At 41.7% G+C, this 26,088-nt stretch overlaps 1 protein-coding gene across 1 annotated transcript; it reads left to right on the forward strand.

Moving 5' to 3' along the window:
- Positions 1-1,532: 1,532 nt before the first annotated feature.
- OTUD3 (OTU deubiquitinase 3) lies at positions 1,533-25,708 on the forward strand. Its single transcript, XM_065896885.1, has 8 exons — positions 1,533-1,753; positions 8,382-8,530; positions 13,667-13,779; positions 17,332-17,454; positions 22,375-22,506; positions 23,059-23,155; positions 24,353-24,537; positions 25,532-25,708. Exons 1-8 carry the CDS (start codon positions 1,533-1,535, stop codon positions 25,706-25,708), a joined length of 1,197 nt encoding a protein of 398 aa, XP_065752957.1.
- Positions 25,709-26,088: the final 380 nt, after the last annotated feature.

Here is a 26,088-nt window from a genome sequence, read left to right on the forward strand (position 1 = left end):
TGAACTTTTACTAGCATGTGAATTGATCTTTCCGACCTACTTCTCTTCCCTTCCATCCCAGACTCAGCCTCCCATCCCAATCCACATCCCCAACCCCATCACCATCACCTGTCCTTGGATAGCTACAGGAACTTCCTACCTGGCATCCCTCCTTCAACCCATTCTCCTAACTAGAGCCAAAGACATTTTTTAAACATAAGCCTGCTCAGGTTAGCTCCTGATTAAAGTGTTTCAATGGCTCCCCATGGCTCTGAGAACTGGGACTAAACCTGTTCACAGGGCCCACAAGACTGGTCCAGATCTGGGCCTTCCTTTCATTTCCTGTCTCATAGCTCAAGTCCTGGGCTGCTGTCAGATTGAACTTTCTTCAGTTCCTCAAAATGGAGCTCTGGTATTGCACACACAATCCCCTCTCTCTTAACTGTCGTAGTCTGGCCAAGTCCTACTCATCCTTTAAGCTTCAGCCTAGAACCCAGCTCTTCTCGGAAGCCTTTCTGCATTTTTCACTCCACTTTTTGCCCCACTGCACCCTTGATAGAATTTGTCATGCAGTATCGAAATTGCTGTGTCCTTGCCCATATGTCTCATTGGAATCTGGGCTCCCTGAGGGCAATCGCCATGTCTCTCTGATTCAGTGTTACATCTGGTATCTACCACAAGGGCTGAAGTGAGAGTTACTTACACACTGAAGATAAGTACAGACATTAGTTGAAACTGAGGAAATGGAAGCTATTCCCAAAGGGGAACTTGTAGGTAGGGAAAGTAACATCATTAAGGGCAGAAACATTAGGAACATTCCCAGAAATGGTGAAAGAGACTGGTTAGAGGGTCAAGACGTGGAGGAGACAGCGGCATCACCGTGGGAAGAGTTAAGAAAGAGGGTCCAGGATGAGGGAGAAGAGGGGATTACAGCAGGAGAGAGGGGATTACTGCTGGAGTTAGCTTCCAGGGTACGTGGATGTGGATTAGGGTTACCAACTACCCTGGTTTACCTGGGGCTAGCCCCGTTTTAAAACTGAAAGTCCTGCACCCTTGGAAAACCCTTAGTCCAGGTAAACCTGGGCTGGTCACCTTACGGTGGAATCAAGATTACAAGAGGAGCCAGTTTTGGACAAGGGCTACCTCCCCCTGAGTTATGAGGGAAGGTAGAGAAGCAGAGAACGCCAGGATTAAGTAAAGTGTATGCGCTTTAGTTCCCCGGCTCTCCTTGACCTTTTCCTGCTTTGTTCTCTCTGGTCCCACCGGCGGCTCACTTGGAGTACCACCGATAGAGGGAGGAGCGAAACAAACAAAGATGGGTTCCCCTCTAGCCCTCCCAGGCGAGCTCTCTATGGCGCCTGTCAGCCTAGCCGGGCGGAGGGGCGGGGTTCCATCACATGACCTGGGTCCCCGGCGCCGGCGCAGGCGAGGTGGCAGTGTCGCCGTCGCCGGGTTCCGTAGCCTACGACGCTTCGCCTCCTCGGCACCTGAGGCGGCCGCCCGGCGGTCCTGCGGCTCTCCCTCCTGCCGCTGCGGGCCGCGGGGCCAAGGCCATGTCCCGGAAGCAGGCGGCGAAGAGCCGGCCGGGCAGCGGCAGCCGGAAAGCCGAGGCCGAGCGCAAGCGGGACGAGCGGGCGGCGCGTCGGGCCCTGGCTAAGGAGCGGCGGAACCGGCCGGAGCCCGGCGGCGGCGGCGGCTGCGAGGAGGAGTTCGTCAGCTTCGCCAACCAGCTGCAGGCCCTGGGGCTGAAGCTGCGGGAGGTGCCGGGGGACGGGTGAGGCGGGCCCGGGAGCGCGGGGGGCGGCGCCGGGGGACCCGCCGGGCATGGCGACCGTCGCCGGTTCTCGCCCATCCATTCATCGGGCGGCCCCGAGCGCCAGCTGCGAGCCAGCCGTTTCCTAATGCAGGGGGTCCGGCGGCGAGCGAGGCGGCCAGGCCCCTCCCCTCGAGACGCTCGAGTAATCCGCAGTTGCCCTAATCGTGGCAAAGGCTCCAAGCAAACTGTAAAGGGGTCCTGAGAGAGAATACTGGAGCAGGTCTCCTTTAGATCGGTGCTCAGGAAGGCCCCCCTGGAAGGTGACATTTAAGCTGAGACCTGAACGAATGAGATGGAGCCAGTCAGCCGAAGAGCAGGACCGCGCGGAGAGCGTTCATAATGACCATCAGACGAGTAGAAAGGCGTAAGCCCCACTTGGTATAACGCTTGGCCTCCTTTGAGTCCTTACTGTTGGATATTGCCCTCCTTTTACGCTTGGGAAATTAGGTCTGTGAGGGCCTGTTGTTTACTGAGCTGAAGGCAGCTTCTCTAATTCTTACTTATATGGGCTTCAGTTTCTCTGTAAGCAATGGCGTTTACCCAAGTTTGCTTGGAGTTTAGACTGGAATCTGTGTCCAACTTTTTTAGGGAACACGGGATAAATAAACGGGGTGGGAGGGAGGGACTGGGCGAAGGGAAGGAAGAATGGCCTCGGGAAGGGGCATATGGATCCAGGAGCGTGGAGGGAAGGAGAGAAAGGGTAGGGGAGAGGGCAGGAGATCAGTTAACATCCCCATTGCAGGGGTAGGTAAAAGGGGGTCTGGAGGCCAGAGTGTGGCACTCTTGAAGAGATAGTATTAATAACAGCCTGGTTGTTTTTGTTCCTCTCTTCATTTGGGCATTTTTGTTGAATGAATGAATGATAAAAATATCATAGAGGGAGGCCAACTAGACCCTCAGCAGGGCCCCTCAGAGAGGCGTTTTCTTAGTGGAGTCGCTACAGTTAAAAGCTTGCTTTGCTGGGTCTTGCTTTTAGCCTAGTACCTTGATTTTTGTCAAATATAGTTAATAAGTATTCAGGGCCTTATTTATCCTAAGCAAACTCACAAGCACAAGACATTGCTCTATAAACCGAAATACCAGTTGAGTACTTTCCGGTGGGATTGGGCTGGGGTCTGCTTCTTCCTTGCAAATGATTGGTTTGCTTGTGTCTGCTGTACTGGGCATGGGCTTCCCACTGGCAGGGTATCCAGGAAACTGAAGTACTCAACAGAAGATTGCTTATGAGCGGGAACTGCAGCACAGAGATGCTGGGAACACACTGATGACTAAGATAACGTTCAAGCTTAGTAAGAGAGACATAGCAGCAGGTCTCAAACATTTTGGTCTTAGGATCCCTTTACACTCTTAAAAATTACTGAGAACTCCAAAGAGCTTTTGTTTATGTGGGTTATAGGTATCAATATTTACTATATTAGGAAGTAAAATAAAAATTAAAAACATAATACACAAACACACATTATATTAACTTTCAGAGTGATAACATCGAGTATCATATATCAGGTAGCCTCTGGAAAACTCCACGGGACACTTGTGAGAGAATGAGAGTGAAAAAGATAAATAACATCTTAGTTTTGGACTCATGGATACCCTGAAAGTTTCTCAGAGATACCCTCCCTTCCCAAACTGGGCCACACTTTAAGAATGGATGATATAAATAATTAAAATGCAAGTTGATATATTCTTAACAGTGACCGATTATAGTGGTACTATTGAGAAGGAAGTTGCCAACACTCCCAGAAGTGGTCAGGGAAACCTTGTTCATTCATCAAACGTTCATCGAAACCTACCGTGTGCTAGATGCCTTTCAGAGGAGGTCATACTCAGACTGGGTCATGAAGGACCAATAAAAATCCAATAAAAATATGCCAAGAGAACATTCCAGGCTGAGGAGTAATACATGTAAAGGCACAGGAGCACATTATTTTTGAGACATCTGCAAGTTGTTTAGGATGACAGGAGTATAGGGTACAAGGGTAGAAGTCAGCGGCAGTGAGGCTGCAGAGGCAGAGGCCAGCTTGACTGCAATGCTCACGTCTCTCACTTCTGACGTCCCTATACTTTGGACAATGTTAGATGGATAAAAGGATAATGATAATTTCTCCTTTGGGGGCTCCATGAAGCTAACCCCTTTCTGTTCACAAATTCTTCCCATGGGTGCCATGGACTGTTCAGCCTTCTTTAGTGTTGTGGTACTTTGGAATATGGTGATGACAGGCTTTATCACTGTGCAGTGGGTGGTGCTTCCTGTGTATGTTACAGGTTAGTGGGCATCAACAGATTCTTTTAGTTGTTAACATTTATTGAGTACGCTTGGTGAAATATAAAGTTACGGTAATAAAAAAATAGTTGACAATCTCCACTCTTCTGTCTTTCCATTCTGGTCTGATTACAATATTGAGTAGCCTGAGATAGCATCTCACACTATATAGGCGTATTCGTTGTTGGCAGTGTGGCACTTGTAGCATTCTGGAACCTTCGGGTACTTGGGAAGAAATTAGCTGGTGTTCTCTAATGTAGCCTTTACGTGAAATCAATGTAGCATAGATTAATCAGGGAGCTACCTACGGATTTTTGTAATGCATCATGGCCCGCCTTCATATTTGTTGTGTTATCTGGAGGGTGGACATAAATTGGATTCCGTTTCAAAACAAGAAATATTTTAACCTTGATGCTGTCCTTAAAAGCATGATTGGATGTAGCGTGAAAAGAATCGCTAATTGGATTAGGCAGTACAATATTAACATCTCTGAACTGTATCCAGTTGTATCTTCCTAAATGTAGCCTCAGAGTACGTTGCTAATTAGTACTGTTCCAATATTAAAGCATTAAAGAATCACTAATTTTAGCCATTTGTCTCTGTCTCAGGTTGTTTTATGGTGAAAGTTTTACCTTATTTTTATAATCGTAGGATCTTAGTGCTAGAAGGGCATTCACACTTTGTCATCTTGTCTGATTATCCATTAGCATCTGCATCACCTGTACAGCAGCCTCACCTTTTGTGTCTGGCTCAGTGGTTTTCAACCTTGGTGGCACAATAGAATCACTTGGGGAACTTTGGAGAAAATACAGCGCCTGGGCGCTCCCTTAGATCAGCCACACCAGAATCTCAGGCAGTGGGGCCTGGTTAGGGATAATTTAAAAAAATGTCCACATGTGATTTTAATGTACAGTATAATTGAGAACTGCTGATTTGGAGTCTAGAGTCTAGACTGGTGTTTCTCAAACTTTAACATACAACAGAATCACCTGGAGGGCTCATTAAACCCTCAGAGGGAAGAGATTGCTGGGTTCCCAGCCCCAGAGTGTCTGACTCAGTAGGGCTGGGGCTGGCCTAGGCGGCTCAGAATTTTCATTTTGAACAAGTTCTCAGGTGATGCTGATGTTGCTGGTCAGGGGTCACACTTCGAGAATCAGTGATTGAGACCAGCACTGTCTGATAGAAATAAAATGGGAACCACATATGTACAATAATTAAAAATTTGTCTGTTAGCCACATTAAAAAGGTAAAATGAAACAAGTTTTAAAAATAATGTCCAGAAGTTTAAGTCTCTTACAATGACAACACACCTCGATTTGTATCAACCACATTTCAAGTGCTTAGTAATCACCTGTGGTTAGTGGCAACCATATTGTATAACACACATGTAGGCAATTCCTGAGGCTTGTCAATAGAAATGTACAAAATCCTTAGTCTGTGCAGTCCGTCTCTATAGACCTAAAATAAAATTACCTTTTATTTGCCAAAATCCATGTCCCTGTAGCTTCCTTGTTTTAGTTTAGTTTTATTGTACAAGGATAATATCCCTTTCACCATGACGAATAGTTGGAGGCAGCTATCATGTCCCCCTGAGCTTTCTTTAGGCTAGAAGTCACTCGTTGTTTATGTTCTTCATATTATTTAGTTTAAAGCCACATCAACTCATCTGAACCTATCTTAAAATGTAGTAACTAGAATCATATACAGTACTTTAGCTGGGGTCTGACCTCAAAGAACAGAACAAAATCTGACCCCCTCTCCCCCGACTTCTGCATACTTACTGCCATTACTGCAGCCTAAGAGCCCATTAATTTTTTTAACGCCTAACGTTGCAGTATTGTCTCATGCTAAATTACTGAGCACCCAAAACACTTAATTAATTGGTTAGTAATTGGTTAGTTTTGTGAACTCAAATGCAAGACTTTACATATATCCTTATAGTGCAGTGGTTCTGAAGTGGGCATGATTTTTCCCCCAAGGGAACATTTGGCAATAATGGCTGGAGATATTTTTGGCTGTTAAAACTGGCGGGAACATGGTGGTAGTGGTGTTACTGGCATCTAGCGGGTAGAGCCCAAGGTTGCTCCTAAACATCTTCCAGTGCACAGGACAAAGGGTTATTCCAGAATGTCAACAGTGTGTGGGGTGGTGAGGAGCCCTGCTGTAGTGTATTGGGTGAGGGTGTGGACTCAGGAAACAGCTGGGATCTCCTAGAGGCCCTTTGGGCCCTGGCCGCACTGTTCTCACGAGGATCGTGAGTGCGCTTGCTGGGCTCCCTAAGGGAACCGAGGTTGTTCGTAGAGTTTGTTCACATTTCATGTGCTACTATCTTGTAACTCTGTCAGAAAAGGAAGTGATTTGTCTATCTTGATTTTTCATTTTGACTACTTGTTTTTAGTGAGCTCAAGGAAAGTTTGGTAAATATAGAAAAGTATATCGAACTAAGTTTAACTAATAATCCTAATTCCACTCCCCAGGGATAACTGTTACTAACGTTTTGGTGCCTGGGATTGAATCCTGGGTCCACCACCTACTGATTTTGTGACCTTGGGCAAGTTACCTTAGGGGGATAGTAATAGTGCCCATCTCATAGAGTTGTAAGGACTAAACACATTTAGTACATATAAAGTGTTTGGAACAGTCCCTGGCACATTGTAAGAGCTGTTTAAGTGATGGTTTCAGCGCTTTTTCTTTGCATACATTTGTATGTGTTTCTACATCTGTGTATATAGTATACAGACGAACATGCTTGCACTCATGCAGTATATACAGTTTGATACCTACTTTTTTGGCTTATGTGGAGAACATTTGCCTGTGTTGCTGAAAGTTCATGGAAAGCATGTTACTTTCTGCAGAACACCATGAATTTTGAGATGTCAAATGTAAAGCAACTAAATATGTAATTTTGCAGCAAATCATGCCTTCTTTTAAACTGGATTCAAGAATGAACTAGTGGTGGCAGGTGTTAAAGTTTTAAGAAAAGTTTGAGAGAGAAGCTTAAAATTGAGAACATCTTATCCATTAGCTTACTTTATTCCTGTGGTTGAGAAAAGACTGCCATTGTTAGATTTTAGCAACAGATCCCTCATTCTAGTGTATAGAACTGTTATGTTCCAGTCCCTTCTAGAATGTTGCCCCAGATTGATGTAGAGTTTCTTGGATTCTAGTTTGTAGAATCTGTTGTCTAAATTCTCCCCTTCGCCCCACGAAAACAAACAAACAAACACAAAATATATATATATATATATATCTCCTTATATGTTTGAAGAGATTCCTACCTCTCAATAACTTTCTGTTGAAAACTCACTTTTCTGAGTTGAAAAACAGAAAACCTCTGTCACCTATACATTTAGGTTTGAAGTCCTTCCAGAAGTGTGATGAGTTTATATTTTGGAATTAGAATATCATAGGTTTTCATTTGGAAGAGTAAACCGTTTGGTGTGAAAGTAGACAACTGTTTGGCTTCAGAATGGCTATTTCCTTAGTTTTGAGGATACCAGATTGTGTTTGTCTTGTTTCAGTCTCTGTGTATCTGGGCTCTGTGTTTGTGGTATAGTTTGGAATTTTAGAAGCCTTTAAGGGGTTTGAAAGTACAGATAACTCTTACAATTTATTACCAGCATTTTAATTTTAGAAACAAAACAGAAAGAAAACTTGGAGAGTTTCCATTTGGCAGGAATAAGGACAGCATTGTGGCCCTTGGGTGAGAGGTGATGAGCCGAGGAGGGAGAGTGTCCTTGTGAACTATGCCTGTGTGTTGTCCAGGTGCTCTTCCCACAGCTTTCCCCACTGTGTCCTTAGGACTCAGAGAGGACGTTCAGCTCAGCTGTTTCTATTGGGAGCTTGACAAATTGCTATCCTTTTGGTACTTGTTAGGTGAATAGCTGAGCAGCCATAGTGAAAAGGGTTTCAGAAAAGAGGCAGTAGATATGATTTATTATTTTGGAAGGGGATCTGGGAGTCATAGCCCTTAGGTGTGGAATGGCCTGTAGTGTCTGGACCCTGTCTTCAGGTGGTTAGTATATCACCAAACTTCACTTGTTGAAGCAGCGAAGGTACAGAGAAGTTCAGTATCTCTCCTGAGTCAGCCAGCTGGTAAGTGGGGAATAGGATTCTTACTTGATGCCTCTCAAAAGGTAATGTGATTGAATATCTTCCCTAGTGCTCTCCCCCCTGGTATCTGAGAGGAACCTGGACAGTCAGAGTTGAGGCTTTATCTCTTTTCTGTGTGAAAGATTTCCATGGATGGCCTAGCATGGAGCATCATTGTTTTAGATGAACTAAGTTCATTTTTAAAAGGTCTTGACCAGAGTTTTGTTTTGATAGCAATTGCCTATTCAGAGCTCTTGGTGATCAGTTGGAGGGACACTCGCGAAATCACCTCAAGCACCGACAAGAGACAGTGGACTACATGATAAAGCAGAGAGAAGATTTTGAACCCTTTGTAGAAGATGACATTCCTTTTGAGAAACATGGTAGGTTCACCGTGGGACACTGGATCCTCCAGGAGTAAATGCATTGGGTAATTAAATCCATCAGGATCGCCTACCCTTCCAGCTAGGGGTTTGATTACATAAATTATGGCATTCATTTATTCGACAAGTATTTATTTGTCTGCTCCATAATAGGCAGCGTGCTAGGCAGTTGGGAATCATTAGGTTTAGATGTAGATGCCATTAATAAAAATGATGTTGGGAACTCCCTGGTGGTCCAGTGGTTAGGGCTCCATGCTTTCACTGCCAAGGGCGCGGGTTCGATCCCTGGTTGGGGAACTAAGATCCCCCAAGCTGTGTGGTGTGGCCCCAATAATAAATAAATAAATAAGTAAAATCTGAAAAAAAAAATGTTGATGTTAATTAACCTGAAAAGCTATTCGTGACTTCTTATTTAGTGGTGGGGAGGGAGCGGGGAAGCAGGTTATAAAATAGTGTGTATAGATTGATCCTGTTTTTAAAAGGTGTGTGCACACAGAACCAAATTAGGAAGTCTGGAAAGATACTAACATTATATGGTTAATGCCCAGCTCCATCTATTTTTCAGAAACCACTCACTCTTTCAACAACTTTTATTAAGGGGAGATAATAATAGGACCTAATTTATAGGGGTTTTTGGTAAAGATTAAATTAGTTAATACAATTAAAATAAGTTCTTAATAAGTGTCAGCCATCTGGGGATGATGGGACTATGAGTGTTTAAATTATCTTCTGTAGGTTCTTCTGATTTTTAAATGATCATGCATTACTTTTGTAATCAGAAAAATCAATAAAGTCATTTTAATTTTTCCCCCCAAACCCAAACACAACCTGGTTTCTTTGAGGCAAGTCAGTTAGTGACTTAAATTAGTTCCTTAATAGGCTCAAAGCTAGTAAGAAAATACTAGCTTTTAAGCTTTGATTTTGACAGATATTTACTGAGAATCTACTGTGCTGGGTGCTGATATATATATGTTTTACAAATAACATTTTCATTACAGGTCTCACAGTCTTGTCTGTCTCTTATCAGGCAAGAGAATCATTTTGCGTTTTAGAGCGCTAACTCTGGGAACCATGTCAGGAGAGGATGGGGAGAGAGACTGAGAAGGGAGATGAGTTAGAGAGCTCGGCACATTGGCCAGATGAAAGCATAAGCGTGTCTCCACCGAGGCAGCGACTGGGGATGATGAGTGGCGTCCAGACCAAGACACAGTTTGGCAATATAATTGACAGGACTTGGGAGGTGGTGGGGGGAGGGGAGGGGTGGGGGAGACAAAGGAGATTCTGAAGTTTCTGCCTGGGGAAAGACCAAGTTGCTGTACTGTTAATAAACTAGAGGGCAGCAGGAGGAAGACATTTGGGAGGGAAGCTATCTGTGATCCCAAAGCCTTTCTCTTTCCTCAGTGGGGAAGAACTCATTCATTAGGCACAAGCAACAAAACAGAAACAGTAGCGAAACTCCTAGCGATTAGTTTATTCTAGTCATAGCCACGGAGTTCTGACGGTCTCTTCCTGGGTCACTTTTTGTCTAGCAGACACCGGTTAATCAGATGGTCACCAGTTTACAAATTAAGTGTGGGTGTATGGAGCAAGTTTGGGAGTTTAATGCCATATAAAATGAGTTGTGTCATTGATCCAATTAAAGTATTTTAGGTGAAGAGAGTTTTTAGTTTGTGACTTTGAACATCTTCAGTGATGTTCACGTGGTAGATTTGGGGGTATGGCAGGACCCTAGGTGTACGGTGGGAAGGTGTTTTCAAGAAATGTCGCTGTGCGTGCCTGCTGGTTGGTTTGGTTGGTGCTTTATAAGAGTTTGAGTATCATAGAAGTGGGAAGTGACTCTGACTGCCATAGCAGAAGGGAAAAGAAACCTAGAAGTCTGCACATTCTGCTTGTGTGTCAGTTGAAGACTAGACTTGTTACATTTATTACTCTTATAGTTTTCTTTTTTTTTTGATGTTGGGGGTAGGAGTTTATTAGTTTATTTATTTTTGCTGTGTTGGGTCTTCGTTTCTGTGCGAGGGCTTTCTCTAGTTGTGGCAAGCAGGGGCCACTCTTCATCGCGGTGCACGGGTGTCTCACTATCGCAGCCTCTCCTGTTGCGGAGCACAGGCTCCAGACGCGCAGGCTCAGTAGTTGTGGCTCACGGGCCTAGTTGCTCCGCGGCATGTGGGATCCTCCCAGGCCAGGGCTCGAACCCGTGTCCCCTGCATTAGCAGGCAGATTCTCAACCACTGCGCCACCAGGGAAGCCCCAAGTTACGTTTTTAATGTCTACCTACCTTGTTATACTATGATATTCTTGAGGGCAGGGACTGTGTCTTTTCCCCACTGTGGCAATGGCTGGCACATGGTAGGCACTCATATTTGTTGACTGAATCATTGAATGGCTCACTTAACTCTTCAGGACCTGGTTACCCTTGCATCTGGCTGTGTCTTTAGGATTCTTTCTTTCCTTTAGACTGTGGCTTTGGAGAATCGGCATCATCTTTTCCCTAACTAAACAGATACCCAGATCAGAAACCTGAATGTTCTTAATGCCTTCTCTCCCTCCCTCCTCATACCCAGTCGTTCATTAAGTCTTGTCACTTCTACCTCAATGTTTTTTTTCTCATTCTCCTGTCTCATAGAATCAGGCCTCTTTGGCCATTTGCCTAGATTTCTTCAATACTGTTTGCCTCCTGACCCCTTCAGTTTGTTTTCCACATTGCAGCCAGAGTGGTGATCTAAGTGGACATCAAATAGGTCTTCCCCTGTCTAATGCCTGTTGGCAGCTCCCTGTTGACCCCAGGAAAGTACCAACTCTTTAGCCCTTTCTGATCTGTGATTTTCTTCTTTCCCTACCCTCTTCTCTTGTCATTTCCTAATATATTTTCTTGCTTCCCCACCCTGCCATCTCAGCATTCTGAGTCCCTGCCAATACCGTGTAGTCCACAGCTCATCATGCTCTTCCTCACTTCTGCTTGGAACATCACCCATTCCTCTTCTGTGTGTCTGTCTTTTACCTGCCCTTTGGGAAGCAGCGTAGTCGTCTCAGCTGAGAAGCTTATCTGGTACACCTTACCTCCCCTCCCCACTGGTCAGACTGGCTTATGTTCCCCACCTGGAGTTAGCCAAGCTGCAAGGTTTAAGGACACGGTCTTACACGAGACTTCCCTGACTTCCGACGCCAGCCGCAAGTTTGTGGTTTCCCAGAACCACTCTCAGGTTTGATAATTTGCTAGAAAGACTCAGAGAGCTCACTGAAGGCTGTTATACTCACAGTTGTAGTGTGTTACAAGGGAAGAATACAGATCAAAATTAGCCAAATGGTAGAATCTGGGAAGGTTACACACTATACAAAGAGTATTGGCAACCAGGGACCCTCACCCAAACTTCAGTGTCCAGAATTTTTATTAGGGCTTCCATTATGTAGATGTTATTGATCGATTGCCTAAGTGGATCAACTCAGTCTCCAGCTCCCCAGTCCCCCAGGTCGTTCTAATATCACACGGCCAGAGAGGTCCACCATGAGTCGCCTCGAGCATAAACTTAGCATCAGCTGTCAGCTGAGGCTGAGGGGCCTACTGTGGATGACAAAGACACCCCTATCACTTGGGAAATGCCAAGGGTTTAGAGGTTCTCTCACAGGAGTGGAGGGCGGGTAAAGGCCAGACCTCTCTTTGGGTAAGACCACGTTCTTTACTACATGTTTCTTTCCTAAAGCACCTACACATCAGCAGTGTCCAATTTCTTGTTGTTTGTTCCCCACTGGTTATAAACTCCTTCAGGGCAAACTGTGACAGGCTGTGTAATGGAGTGGCCAGGAGCCAGGGTCTTGGATTTAGGATGCCTGGGGTGAAACTCAGCTCTGCTCTCTACTGGCTCGTGACCTTGGACACAGTTGCAAACCACTGTGTGCCTTGGTTTCCTCATCTATAAGATGGTGTACATGATAATACCTTTATTCAGGGGATCGTTTTGAGGATTAAAAGTGATTTGTGAGTTGGTGGGAATGTAAATTGATACAGCCACTGTGGAGAACAGTATGGAGGTTCCTTAAAAAACTAAAAATAGAACTGCCATACGACCCAGCAATCCCACTACTGGGCATACACCCTGAGAAAACCATAATTCAAAAAGAGTCATGTACCACAATGTTCATTGCAGCTCTATTTACAATAGCCAGGACATGGAACCAACCTAAACGTCCATCGACAGATGAATAGATAAAGAAGATGTGGCACATATATACAATGGAATATTACTCAGCCATAAAAAGGAATGAAATTGAGTTATTTGTAGTGGATTTGAGGTGGATGGACCTAGAGTCTGTCATACAGAGTGAAGTAAGTCAGAAAGAGAAAAACAAATGCCGTATGCCAACACATATGTATGGAATCTAAAAAAAAGAGGTCATGAAGAGCCTAGGACCAAGACGGGAATAAAGACACAGACCTACTAGAGAATGGACTTGAGGACATGGGGAGTGGGAAGGGTGAGCTGGGACAAAGTGAGAGAGTGGTAGTGTATAAATGGACATATATACACTACCAAATGTAAAATAGATAGCTAGTGGGAAGCAGCCGCATAGCACAGGGAGATCAGCTCGGTGCTTTGTGACCAGCTAGAAGGGTGGGATAGGGAGTGTGGGAGGGAGGGAGATGCAAGAGGGAAGAGATGTGGGGTTATATGTATATGTATATATAGCAGAAACTAACACACCATTGTAAAGCAATTATACTCCAATAAAAACGTTAAAAAAAGTGATTTGTGAGAAGAAATTAATAAAATCTGAAAGAATGTGAGAAGTGAGTAGAGCGGTGCTTGCCACATAATAAGCATCATTAATGCAAACTGTTATGGTTATTGTCACATTTCCAATGTCTCTCATAGAGTTAGGCATTTAGGAAGCATTTAGAAAATGTCTATTGAAGGAATGAATAAATGAGTCCTTTCTTTTATGAGTGATTGGTGCCCTTCTGAGTAGGAGTCTATGTACTGTTTAACCAGCTTCAATTCGTAGACTGACAAAGCTAATGGACTTTTTCAGGTATGTTCACTGTTTCTCGTTATTTAGAACTAAATTATACCAAAGCATGTTTGCATTTGGATTTTTCTATGATAAAGACTTCATTTTTCTTTCTCTCTTTCCATGCAGTGGCCAGTTTGGCAAAGCCTGGAACATTTGCTGGCAATGATGCAATTGTAGCCTTCGCAAGAAATCATCAGTTGAATGTGGTGATTCATCAACTTAATGCCCCTTTGTGGCAGGTAGGTCCCCTATTCAGGAATTCATGTTAAGCTCTTGTTTATAAATTAGCTTTGGGGATGTCCTCAGATGATGGGGCTTGACTTACGATATTGAACTATGCAGGGTAACTTTAACCCAAGATGGGAAGCTTGTGGTGGCTTGGAGTTAAACTCTGCATTACAAATGGAGTCTGAAGTATAATTCAAAAACCTTTAAAATGCCAGAAATGTTACTCAGCAGTCAGTTAATTGGGTAGTTTGGGGTGGAGAGCCTCCTGTGGAAATAACTTAGATAATTTTGTAAAAATACCTCAGTGAGAATTTAAAGGATTTGCATACATATTCTAGTTTGAAATATATCTGTTCCATGTATATGTTTTTGTTTTTTAGATGGAGGAAAACAAAGACCAAATTCACTATAATAGCTGTTGCTAAAAAGAATTTCTGAACAACAAAATTTATTTCATGGCCTAGGGTGTCAAGCTCTATTTCTGTGCCCTGCCCGGCTATACATAGCGGTTCCAATGGTTTTTCTACAGCAAGTAAGATTTTACAACAAATGCTGCGTTTGTGCTGTGGGATGGCAGAGCACGCTGCTGCTGGGTCGCTTAGGCCTGCCTTACCCTCCTTTACCTTTGCTATTCTATTCTAAAGTACCCTAGTTTCCCAAACAGTCCATCAAACCGAACATTCTGGAGTACAGAAGGTCAGAGGTCGGGGTGAAACTGTACACAGACTGCCACCCCTTACTCGTCCTCCTTGCACTCAGCTTTTCACTTTGTGGCTCAGCTCCTGGAGACTGGTCAGGTGATTCCTATCAGTCTTCCTCTCTCCCCTGCTCCACTACTCCCCCATTTCTAACTTTGTTTTTTTTTAATTAGAAAGTAAAACATAATGATTATAGAACAATTTCAAAATTCAGAAAAGCCCATTAAAGGCAAATAAAAATCACTCAGAGTCATCATACTCCCCAGAGATAATTACTATTAACATTTTAGTGTGCATCCCTGTTATTCACACACACTCTTAACTATAAAATCATTCATGTATGACTGGGAAGAGACTATCACAATGTCACACGTTTTAAGCAAGTCTACACACACACAGACACATCCATACGTGTATATATACACACTGTGTATCCCTGTATATTATATTATTATCAAGGCACCAATGGCCTTTGCTCCTCATCGGTTTCCCATATCACCTGCATATATATTTCTTTGTAAATTGCTTTTTCCTTTGCTTAGCCTTTGCTCATTAAAAATAAAGTCATTTATAGAGATATAATTTACATGTAACAAAATTCACCATTCTCTGGTGTATAGTTCTATGTGTTTTGACAAACATAGTCATGTAAATACCACCACTATCAATATACAGTATATTTCCACCACCCCAAAAAGTTACCTCATGCCCCTTTGCGGTCACTAGTCCCCTCCCCCCACTCCCAGATTCTTGTAACCACTAATCTGATTTGTCTCTTACAGTTTTTGCCTTTGCAGAATGTCATATAAATGGAAGTATATAGCTTTTTGTGTCTGGCATAATGTCCTTTTAACAAAAATTACACTACAACAAAATAAATTAGATACTCCATGGGTTGGTAAGGACTTTACGTTGCAGGGATACAGTGAGCAGGATGGGAAACAATATCTGTATGTGCTGATCTTTGGGGTAGTGTTGTCACATGTACTGACACCGGGGAGAGCTATCATATTTTTAGTGAGGCGCTCTCTTTCTAAGGATGTCTTTGAGCCAAGAAGACCGGTTACCTCTTTCGTTGTCCCAATTTTTTGTCTTGAAATCTTTACTGCTTAGCAGAAGTCATCAAAATCATTTGAATATACAGCATAACGATCCTCTTCTTGAAGGAGTATACTCAGGGCCAACTCAGTAACCGCAGGTTGCCTTCTCCTCCTTTGATAACCGTTTTTAAAGTTTCTTAATTATCTAGGTAGTTGTGGAAGATAATTCTGCATAACTAGATTTTGTTTTCAAATACATTTATTTCTGTAGTGTCCTCTTGCTAAACATTCAGAGTATATGTTTTTAAAATAAATACATTTCCTGTATACTGGAATTGTCTACTAGGTTTTCCCCATCTCTCCCCACCCCAGTGAAGCACCTTATAAAATTTGAGAATTGAAACTGAATTGGTTGCTACTATCATGGGTAAGAGCTCTTACATTAATAATGAGGAGGTTTATACTCACAACGCACATTTTTTTTTCTGGCTACAAATGGAATATATGCTTCTGTAAACAAGAGAGACACGTGTGACTTAGAAAATGAAAGTCCTCTGTGGTCTCCCTCTCCATGAGCATCACAATTCGGTGACTGTTCGTCAAGTTATTTTTTCTTATTCATAATGCATATGTAGTGTTATTATTATTTAAATATATACGTGCTTTAGGGATTATGTCATTCAGAGATTCTGATCAACTAATTTCCTTTCCAGTAGTCTTCCTGGGAGATGAATGGTGCTCTCTCTGTTTTGCATGTGTCAAAACCAGACCCTCTGCCCTTTGAGACCTAGATGTTCTACCTGGAGAAAACTTGCGTGGTTCTGACTTCTAGACCTGTGCAGTTCCTGTTTGTTCCATGGTTTTGCTGTGGTTTTAGACCACAGATATTGTTTAAATTAATAATAGGATCTTACTGCCTGTGACTTTCAGCAGAAACAAGAAGGAGGTGCTGATATTTTGGGGTTTTAACAAATAGACAGTTACTGGGCTTTCTAAAGGACAGATTCAGAATTACTGTAGAGCTTCTGCAGAGTTGGTGGTTTGGGGGGGATGCCCAGGCTCCACTTCGGGCCGTCTGTATTGCATGACTCCAGGGAGCCCCATTCTGGTTGGGCTGTGCTGCAGGGCACCATTCACACGGAACACCTTGTGAGCAGTGCTTCCAGGTTGTGCAGTGCGGTAGTACTGCCTGACTGTGTATAATTTTATTTTGCAATTGATATAAGTGGGATGTTTTGAGTTGTTAATGTTTCTCAGTATGCGTTTGATGAAAAATGGTATTTTTGTTAAAAAAAACAGTGTGGATTTACTGTGAAGCTAGTGAAGCATAAGTGTCAGGTCCTTCATTTTTATGGAGCCCCGTTCAAGGCCTTGGGAGGAGTTCTAGCAATTTTATATATGTAATTTTATATTCTTTTTCTCGAAGAGGGTCCCAAATTGTTTGAGTTTCAAGCCCAACAAATCTGCCTCTGCCCCTGGGCCTTCCCTCTTGGAAGGGACCTGTGCATTTGAGGGGCTGAGAGGTACTAACACTCCTGAAACTTAAGCTTATTTAACTTCATGGTAAATCTGCCCCTGGTTTTTGAATATGCATTTTTGTATGGATTTACATCCATATAGTTGCACATTAAAGCACGATGAATCATACATACATGAGTGGAAGAAGGATAACTCAACGATTGCTTAGGACGTATCGCAGTCATATTCCCAGTTCCTTCTATATAGAGCCTGTTGACTGGGCTTCCTGGGCAATCAGGTGGCGTTTCTCTTCTGAAGTGGACACTGTGCAGATCCGCGCTGGCATCTCCCCTTCCTTTGCCTGCAGATTCGTGGTACGGATAAGAGCAACGTGCAGGAGTTACACATCGCGTACCGGTACGGAGAGCACTATGACAGCGTTCGGAGGGTCAATGACAACTCAGAAGCGCCTGCACACCTCCAGACTGATGTGAGTGAAGCCTCCGTTTTCTTCTCTGTTCTCAGCCCTGCAGGAACCAGGTCGAGAGCTGTGTGCCCTGGAGCTAAAAACCAGTGATGTTTTAATAGAAAGTTGCCTTTAAGAATCTCTGGGCTTGATTTTTTTAAAAAAATTTTGTTAGTTCAGGTGAGAGCAGCAGATAAAATTATTGTTCTTTTGCTTTCCCTAACAGCTGATGGCTATGATTGCATGAATATAATTTATATAAACATTTAAAGTAACTTTTATGTTTTAAAATTAATCCATGCTTTGTATCTAAAATTCAGAAACTATAGAAAAAGTAGAGAAGAAAATTTAAAATGCACGGAATCAACAATTTTTGGTATTGTTTTCGTATTTGTATAGCTTTGTTTCCTGCTTTTTTGCCATTAACATTATTTCACAAGCCTTTCCTCACATTATTAGACACTTTCTTTGTAATTAAAAAAATAAAGTAAATGTCACTCTCTCACCCTTGTTTACCTCCCTGGATGCAACCAATGTTATTAGTATATCATAAAATTACCTAGAGATATTTTACATATCAAGCAAATATGTGAGTATGTGCATGTATTTCACTTTTGCTGGAGTACATTCTTCCTATCCGCAACTGTAGCATCCTCTGTATACTGTTCTGCACCATGCTTTTCGAATGGAACACATCTCGGAGTTTAATTCATAGCAGTACATAAGGAACTTCCTAAATCTTTTTAAACGGCTCCATAGTATTCTAGTGTATGGATGCATTATAATGTGCTTGAATAGTCCCTTTGATGGACTTTTAGATGGCTTTCAAACTTTGCTTTTACAAACAACATGCAGTGCCTTATATGTGTATCTCTTCACACATGTGCGAGTATATTTGTGGAATAAATTCCTAGAAGGTTCTTACTACATCAGAGGACGTGTGCATTTATAATTTTGGTAGATATTGCCAAGTTGCTCTCTGTAGAAGTCTTAGTCAGTTTACACTCCCACTTGCAATATGTGTCTCTTCTGCACCTTTGCCAGCACAGTGTGTTATCAAGTTTTTAAATCTGTGTCACTGTTAGGGAAAAAATAGTTTTCTTAACATGGCTTTAATTTGTATTTTTCTTATTAGTGAGCTTATGCATCTTTTCTTGTGTTTAAAACCTACTTTTGTCCTTTTTTGTGTGAACTGTATTCATGTTTTTTGTCCATTTTTTTCCTGTTCAATTTTCTTAATGATTTTTAGGAAATCGTTATGTATTAGGGAAATTAGCCTCTATTTGTGGTATGAGTTGCAAATTTTTCACAGTCAGTCATTTGTCTTTTTATTCTTTCCCATGTTGTCTTTGCTCTGAAGGAATTTAAAATTTTTATGTGGCTAAATTTATCAAGTTTTCAAGACAACATATAAATGTCTTCTGGGTTTTGGGTCATGATTAGGAAGCTCTTCCCACTCTGAGGTTAAAAAGAATTCTCCCATAGTTTATTTTAGTCCTTCTGTACTTTCATTTTTTAAAAGAAATTAGATCTTGTCTCTATTTGGGATTTATATTGATATACAGGTGTGAGGTATGGATCCAACTTTATATTTTTTCCTTGTGGTTACCTAGTTGAACCCAAAACTGTTTATTAATTACATGTCTTTTGTCCACTGATTTAAAATGCTGCTTTTTTCATATAATAAATTCCCATGTGTAGTTGGGTCTATTTTCTAGACATTGGTTCTATTCCACTGGTTTTACTCTTCATATGTTAATGTGTTCATTGTTTTAGTTAAGAAACAGTGTATTTTAAAATCTAGTAGAACTCTTCACTCGTCGTTACTTTCTTTTTTTTTGATTTCCTGTATATTCTTGCTTTTTTTGTTTTATATATGAGTGTTAGGATATGTTTGTCTAGTTAAAAAGAAGTCCTGTTGATAATTTGCTTTTATTGGATCTCATTAAATTAATAGATTAACAGGCAAAAATTTTCATCTTTATGATGTTGAATCTTCCTAGCCAGGAACCTGATAAGCTTTTTATTTGTTTCGTTGACTTTTTGGCGATCTGCGGGAGCACTTTTTTCATATAGCTCTTTCCCATTTTTTACTGAGTTATTCTTAGATGTTTTATGTTTTCTGTTCCTGTTGTTAGGAAAGGATCTTTTTCCCCTTTATATTTGTATATATGAGATTTGTTAACAAAATGTTAATTATGTACATACCCAGCTATGCTACAGAATTTTCTTACTTTTTAATTGAGGTAAAATTCACACAACAGAAAATTCACCATTTTAAAGTATATGATTCAGTGGCACTGAAAACACCTATAAAGCTGTGTAACCACTTCCACCATCCAGTTCCAAAACATTTTCATCACCGTGAAGAAAACTTGGTGCCCCTTAAGCAGTCATTCCCCATTCCTTTTCTATCCCAGCAACTACCAGTCTACTTTCTGTCTCTGTGGACTTACTTATCCTGGACATTTCTTATAAATGGAATCACACACTATGTGGCTTTTTGTGTCTGGGTTTCCTTAGCATAATATTTTCAAGGTTCATCCATGTCATAGCACTTATCAGTACTTTGCTCTTTTCAAGGTTGAATAATATTCCATTGCATGATATATCACATTTTGTCTATCCTTTCATCTGTTGACGGGCATTTGGGTTGTTTCATACTCTTTGGCTGTTGTGAATAGTGCTGCTATGAATATGTGTGTATCGTATTTGAGTACCTATTCTCAACCTTTTGGATATACAGTTGGCCTGTGAACAACACAGGGGTCAGGGCTGCCAATTACGTGCAGTTGAAAATCCAAGTATAGCTTAGAGTTGACTGTATCTGAGCTTCCGTATCTGCAGTTCTGCATCTTTGGATTTGACCAGTCGTGAATTGTGTAGTACTGTAGTATTAACTGCTGAAAAAAATCTGTATAAGTGGACCGTGTAGCCCAGACCCGCCAACTGTATATCTAGGAGTGAAATTGCTGGATCACATGGTAATTCTATCTTTAACTTTTTGAGAAACTGCCACACTGTTTTCCACAGTGCGTAGCTGCACCATTTTACGTTCCCACCAGCAGCGTATTGAGGGGTCTGCTGTCTCCACATCCTCGCCAGCGCTTGTTATTTTTATTTCTTTTTAAAAGATACATGTACTTTAAAAGATTAGTGTATACATGTCAATCCCAATCTCCCAATTCATCCCACCACCCGCCCCTGCCCCCCGCTGCTTTCCCCCCTTGGTGTCCATACGTTTGTTCTCTACATCTGTGTCTGTTTCTGCCTTGCAAACTGGTTCATCTGTACCATTTTTCTAGACTCCACATATATGCGTTAATATACGGTATTTGTTTTTCTGACTTACTTCACTCTGTATGATAGTCTTTAGGTCCATCCACATCTCTACAAATGACCCAATCTCGTTCCTTTTTATGGCTGAGTAATATTCCATTGTATATATGTGCCACATCTTCTTTATGCATTCATCTGTCAATGGGTAATTAAGTTGCTTCCACGTCCTGGCTATTGTAAACCGTGCTGCAGTGCACGTTGGGGTGCGTGTGTCTTTTTGAATTATGGTTTTCTCTGGGTACATGCCCAGTAGTGGGATTGCTGGGTCATATGGTAATTCTATTTTTAGTTTTTTAAGGAACCTCCATACTGTTTACCATAGTGGCTTTATCAATTTACATTCCTTATAAACATAGGATTTTCCAGAATTCTTTTTGTTTGGAGTAGTTTTTTTGTTGATTCTCTCTCTTTCTCTTTTTTTTTTTAAGGTATAGAATTATATTATCTGCAGATAGCAATAACTTCTTCCTTTTCAGTTCTATACTTCTAATTTTTCTTTTTTTTTGGGGGGGCGCTAATTGCATTGCTGTTACCTCCAAGACATGGTTAAATAATCATGGTGGTGGTGAAAGTCCTTGCTGTGTACCTTACTTGAATGGGAATGAAGCACCATTCTGTGGATTTACCGTGGTTATTTAACCACACTCACACTATGAAACCTTTAGGTGTTTCTGGTTATCCACCACTCTTAGTGGCGCTGTGAGGAGCGCTTTAACAAAAATTCCTTCTATACTTGACATTATTTCCTTTGGATGAATTTCAAAGACTTGCTGCACATAGCCAAATGGTTAGGGTAAATTTTTAGAATAGGTTGCTTTTTATGAACATTCTAAGGAATAGACTGACATTGCTAGAGTCCACTTACACTTTTACATGCAGAAAGTGGAAATGTCCTTGCTCATTTCCTATCTCCCTGCATTAATAGCCGGCAGGGGAAGAAAGTGATTGGGAGCCACAGAGGGATGATTTTAGCTTTTCTGAAATGGGTTTAGGTTGTAAAGGCCTGTGGATACCAAGTGAGCGGCTCTTCAAGTTTTTAGAATTTGACAGGTACCCTTGAGTGTGGTGGTAGCACGTGAGGTTAAATGAGTCACGCTCACCTGTGATAATCTGGTTGGGACAGGAGCTCCAGCACATTGAAGCTTGCTGATGATCAAACAGGGCCTAGGGAACCAGATGAGAGTTGTATGTGTGTTTCTTCAAGATGAGTTGTCCTGCTGAAAAAGCTCATTGGGTGCTAGCGTAGAGGATCGATTCTGTTAACTAAGCTCACAGCTCTGGAAACTGGCTGAGACAGATACGTGCTGTCTGAGTCAGCAGTCATTGCCAAAATGTTGGTCTCTAGAAGCTGTAGGCGCTCTAATGCCATTTTTACTGAACAGTTTATCCCGTATCTTGGGCCTTTCTTTTTAATACTTCAGTTGTGGCCTGGAATCTCAGTGTCTGGATAAAATTTAGCCTAGTGGTTGCTATTCCTTTAAGATTGTCGCTGGAATCTTGTCCCATCTGTTTAAATGTTTTTGAGATTAGAGGGTCTTCCTGTATTGCAGGTTCTGAGCACAGTTTGCTAGAGTTCATGATTATTACTCGTTCTGTGTACTTCAGTTTCAGATGCTTCATCAGGATGACTCAAATAAAAGAGAGAAGATCAAAACAAAGGGAGTTGACTTTGAAGATGACCTGAGAGATGAAGTAGAAGATGCTGTCCAGAAAGTTTGCAATGCAACTGGATGTTCAGTTAGTATTTGTCATGCAGTAACAGTGGTTTATAGACAGGCATTGCTGTGCCTAGTTTATCTGCTAGTTTTGTGGCATCCCTCTAGCATGCTAACACCTGATGGGCCAAAACAGACCCATGATATTTGTAGTTTAATTAGCTTATGTGATACAGTTTAATGAGAGATGTTCATTCATTTCTCTCTTGTTTGCTAGACTTTATCCAATACTGTTCAAAATCCTAAGGAAGTATGTGGGTTTATTATTTTCTGACTAGTGCGGTTTTATAAGAATTCATTTTATTAAATGGTTATTTCAGGTGATTAACCTTACTGAAAATTAAGACATGTTCTAAACGGAAGGTCTTGAAACCTTGCCTCAATGACATCCTTTTGTTTATTTTTAGGATAGGTTGCTTTTTATTAACATTCTAAGGAATAGACTGCGCATTGCTTGAGTCCACTTACACTTTTACATGCAAAAGTTTATAAAATTGTTTGTCAGATTATTGATGTAGAGGTAGGTAGAAGAGTATACCCAGAGTCTTGATTTGTTCCTTTGTTTCTTTCATAGGATTTTAATTTGATAGTCCAGAACCTGGAAGCTGAAAATTATAATATTGAATCTGCGATAATTGCCATGCTCCAGATGAACCAGGGGAAAAGAAATAGTAAGTCCATGATTGATATTTATAAGGTTTCAAAATGATTATGTTGGTGATTTTCCAAGTACTTATTTTTAATCAAGTGACAGGTAATAATTATATTGTTATTTATTCATTCAGCAGCTTTATATATGCAGGTGTTTTTTACTAGGTGCCAGCCCTGTGTCAGAAAGAGTATAGTCTGGGGTGGGGAGGGGCTTGGTGGAGAGAGATAAGTAAATTGGTATAATAAGACATAATGAAGTGTGGGTACAGGCTGCTAGGGGAACGCATGGAAAGGCCACCTTGCTCAGTTTTGGAGGAATGGAAAAATGTCAGGGAAGACTTTAGCCTTTTAGAAATAAGATCCCGTTATAATACCAAAATGATCATTGAAATGGAATGGAGAGAAAAATTATTTTTCTAATGGAAATATTTAAATTACTGGCACCTGTCAACTGGTGATAATTCAGAATTTCTTTTTGCTTGAACTGAGTTTAATTCTGTGATTCAGAGGAAGGAAAAAAGTTGTTAACAATGAACTGTTTTCTCAAGTTATTTATTTTAAATGATTTCAATATTTATTGCCAGACATGTGCCACATACTGTTCCTGGCATTAGAGTTTTCTAATTGGGTATTTTATTATCCTCCTTACATATTTGCTATGCCTTCTTAGAAAGCTGTAAGTAACTTGGTCTCTGTGATTTTAAAATAATGCTATGCAGTGTCTGTGCTATCCCATATGGTATGTACTTGACACGTGGCTAAGCGAGACCGACTGAGGAACTAAGTTTAAAATTTTATTTAACTTTATTTAATTTTAATTTAAATAGCTGCGTGTGGCTCGTAGCTACTGTATTGGAGAGCACAGCTTTAGAGCTTGTTTCCTTTCTGGTTTTGGGGTACAAATGAAAGATTTCCCCCTAAAAATTCATGTTAAAAAGCGGTTTAATCTAACAAAACAAAGCACTCAGCTGGTAGGAAGCTGATGATAAGACTGGTGGTCAACAGGTTATTTTAAAATTTATCTTCCGATTTTTACCAATTAGTTTTTCCTTATGTTCCCCACTGTATTGACTTGATATTAGAATTTTGCCTCAAGGAAACTTGCTCTCCAAATGCCAGTGATCTAGGGACCCGGGTAATTTTGGAGTCATTTAACAATAATCGCATTGTGTAACTATCTTAGGTTTTCAATTTAACAAAATATCTTTCTTCGGAAGATGCAGAGGAGAACCTTGAGTCCAGTGGCCGAGTGCTGAAGCAGTGTGACCCTTTATGGGAGGAGGGTGGCAGTGGCACCAGAATCTTTGGAAATCAGGGCTTAAATGAAGGCAGAACTGAAAATGATAAGTCTCGGGCCAGCCCTAGTGAAGAAAACAAAGCAAATAAAAATCACCTCCCAAAGGTAGGAAAGATGGGGCTGCAAGGGCAAATGGTGGGCTGCTGTAATTCGGTGGCGTGGAGGGAACTTGGAGCTCCATTTAGTGTGTGATTTTCTCTTGATCTATGAAAGTGGTTACTGTAGGAAATACAGGGAGTGCGTGAGGGAAGTGCATCATGAAGTGGAAGGAAGACCTCACTTTGTCCTGCCTGGACTTTGCAGTGATGGCTAGAAGGAAGTATACTGTGAATTCATACTCATACACGCGGATCGGCTCCATTTCCCGCCTCACATTACTGCGTGTGTGGGTGCTTTCCATGCTAACCCATGTGATTGAATCCCATTTTTTTGTAAATACCATCACCTTCAGTGAACATCTTTGTGTATAAGTCTTAGTATTTTGCGTTATTTGCTTGGCTAGAATCCCAGAAGAGGAATTAACAGGTTAAAGGGCATGGATATTTGAATCTTTTTAAGGTCTTTTGGTAAATTGTCAAATGCTTCCCCGAAAGGTTGTACTGCTCCCTTCCCAACCCCACTCCCACAAGTAGTATATGACACCATTAATTTTACTGAATTTGGAACTTATCGTAAAGGCTTTCACCAGGAAATTCTGAACTCAAAATGCAACGGTAATGTAAAAGGTCACAGGCAGAGGCTAAGATGTGGTAAGCTTCTGAGGATTTTGTTAGGATCCCCTGGGGCAATAAATTATGTACAGGAAGGCATCCTGTGGCATGTTTGAGTGTTACCTCCTGCTGGACTAGGGTTAATATTTCTTTAGGTCATTTTGAATTGGTTTATGAGGAGAATGGAATTGATTTCGTTTGCTAGCTCAGCAAAAGGGTGTAAATTTAAATGTAAATTTGAGCAGTAATGGGAAATAAATCATTTTTGGTCTGTTAGGCGGGTTTTCTCTGTTCTCGTTGAAAGGCAGTCTGTACCCTTTGCATCTGTCAGCCCTGCATTTCCCGTCCACTGGTGCAGAGGCGACTCAGGTGGCAGTCTTCTCTTTCAGGTCACGAACAAACAGAGGCGAGAACAGCAGCGACTAGAGAAGAAGAGACGACAGGAGGAGAGGCACCGCCACAAAGCCCTGGAGGGCAGGAGTAGCCACAGGGACAACAACAGAAGTGAAGCAGACGCGAGCACCCAGGTCACCTTGGTGAAGACTTTCGCGGCTCTCAACATCTGACTCTGGCCTCCTGGGAGTTGTGAGAAGGGAATGGAAAGCGGAGGGCCGTGTGCCAGGCTTTCCAGCGAGGCCATCCTTTTACAAAACGAAACTCAACCCACAGAATCACACACTGAGTTAGTTTCCTTCAAGCTGCCTCCTTTTTTGTTCAGTTTTGTCAGTGATGTGTCTTATTTAATGAAAGTGCAGTGAAGCCATTCATGTTCCGTAATTAAAATATCGACTTTTAGGGGTGGATAGTTAGGTCAAAAAAAGCCTTTTTAAGTGTGGTTTTATTTGCCCTGAAAATCGGAGTTCGGTGACCCCGTGATCTTTCCTTAACACTCGGGGTTTCACTGTAATTGTTCATGAAGTAGTTTAGATTAATTGCTAGAAATTCA

The sequence above is a fragment of the Phocoena phocoena genome, chromosome 1 (genome assembly GCF_963924675.1).
Source record: "Phocoena phocoena chromosome 1, mPhoPho1.1, whole genome shotgun sequence".
NCBI lineage: Eukaryota > Metazoa > Chordata > Mammalia > Artiodactyla > Phocoenidae > Phocoena > Phocoena phocoena.

Coding starts and splice junctions, on each gene's coding strand:
- OTUD3 (XM_065896885.1), top strand. CDS start 1,533: ATGTCCCGGAAGCAGGCGGCGAAGAGCCGGCCGGGCAGCGGCAGCCGG. Junction 8,531..13,666: donor CATTCCTTTTGAGAAACATG/GTAGGTTCACCG, acceptor CTTTCCATGCAG/TGGCCAGTTTGGCAAAGCCT. Junction 23,156..24,352: donor GAACCAGGGGAAAAGAAATA/GTAAGTCCATGA, acceptor TTTCTTCGGAAG/ATGCAGAGGAGAACCTTGAG.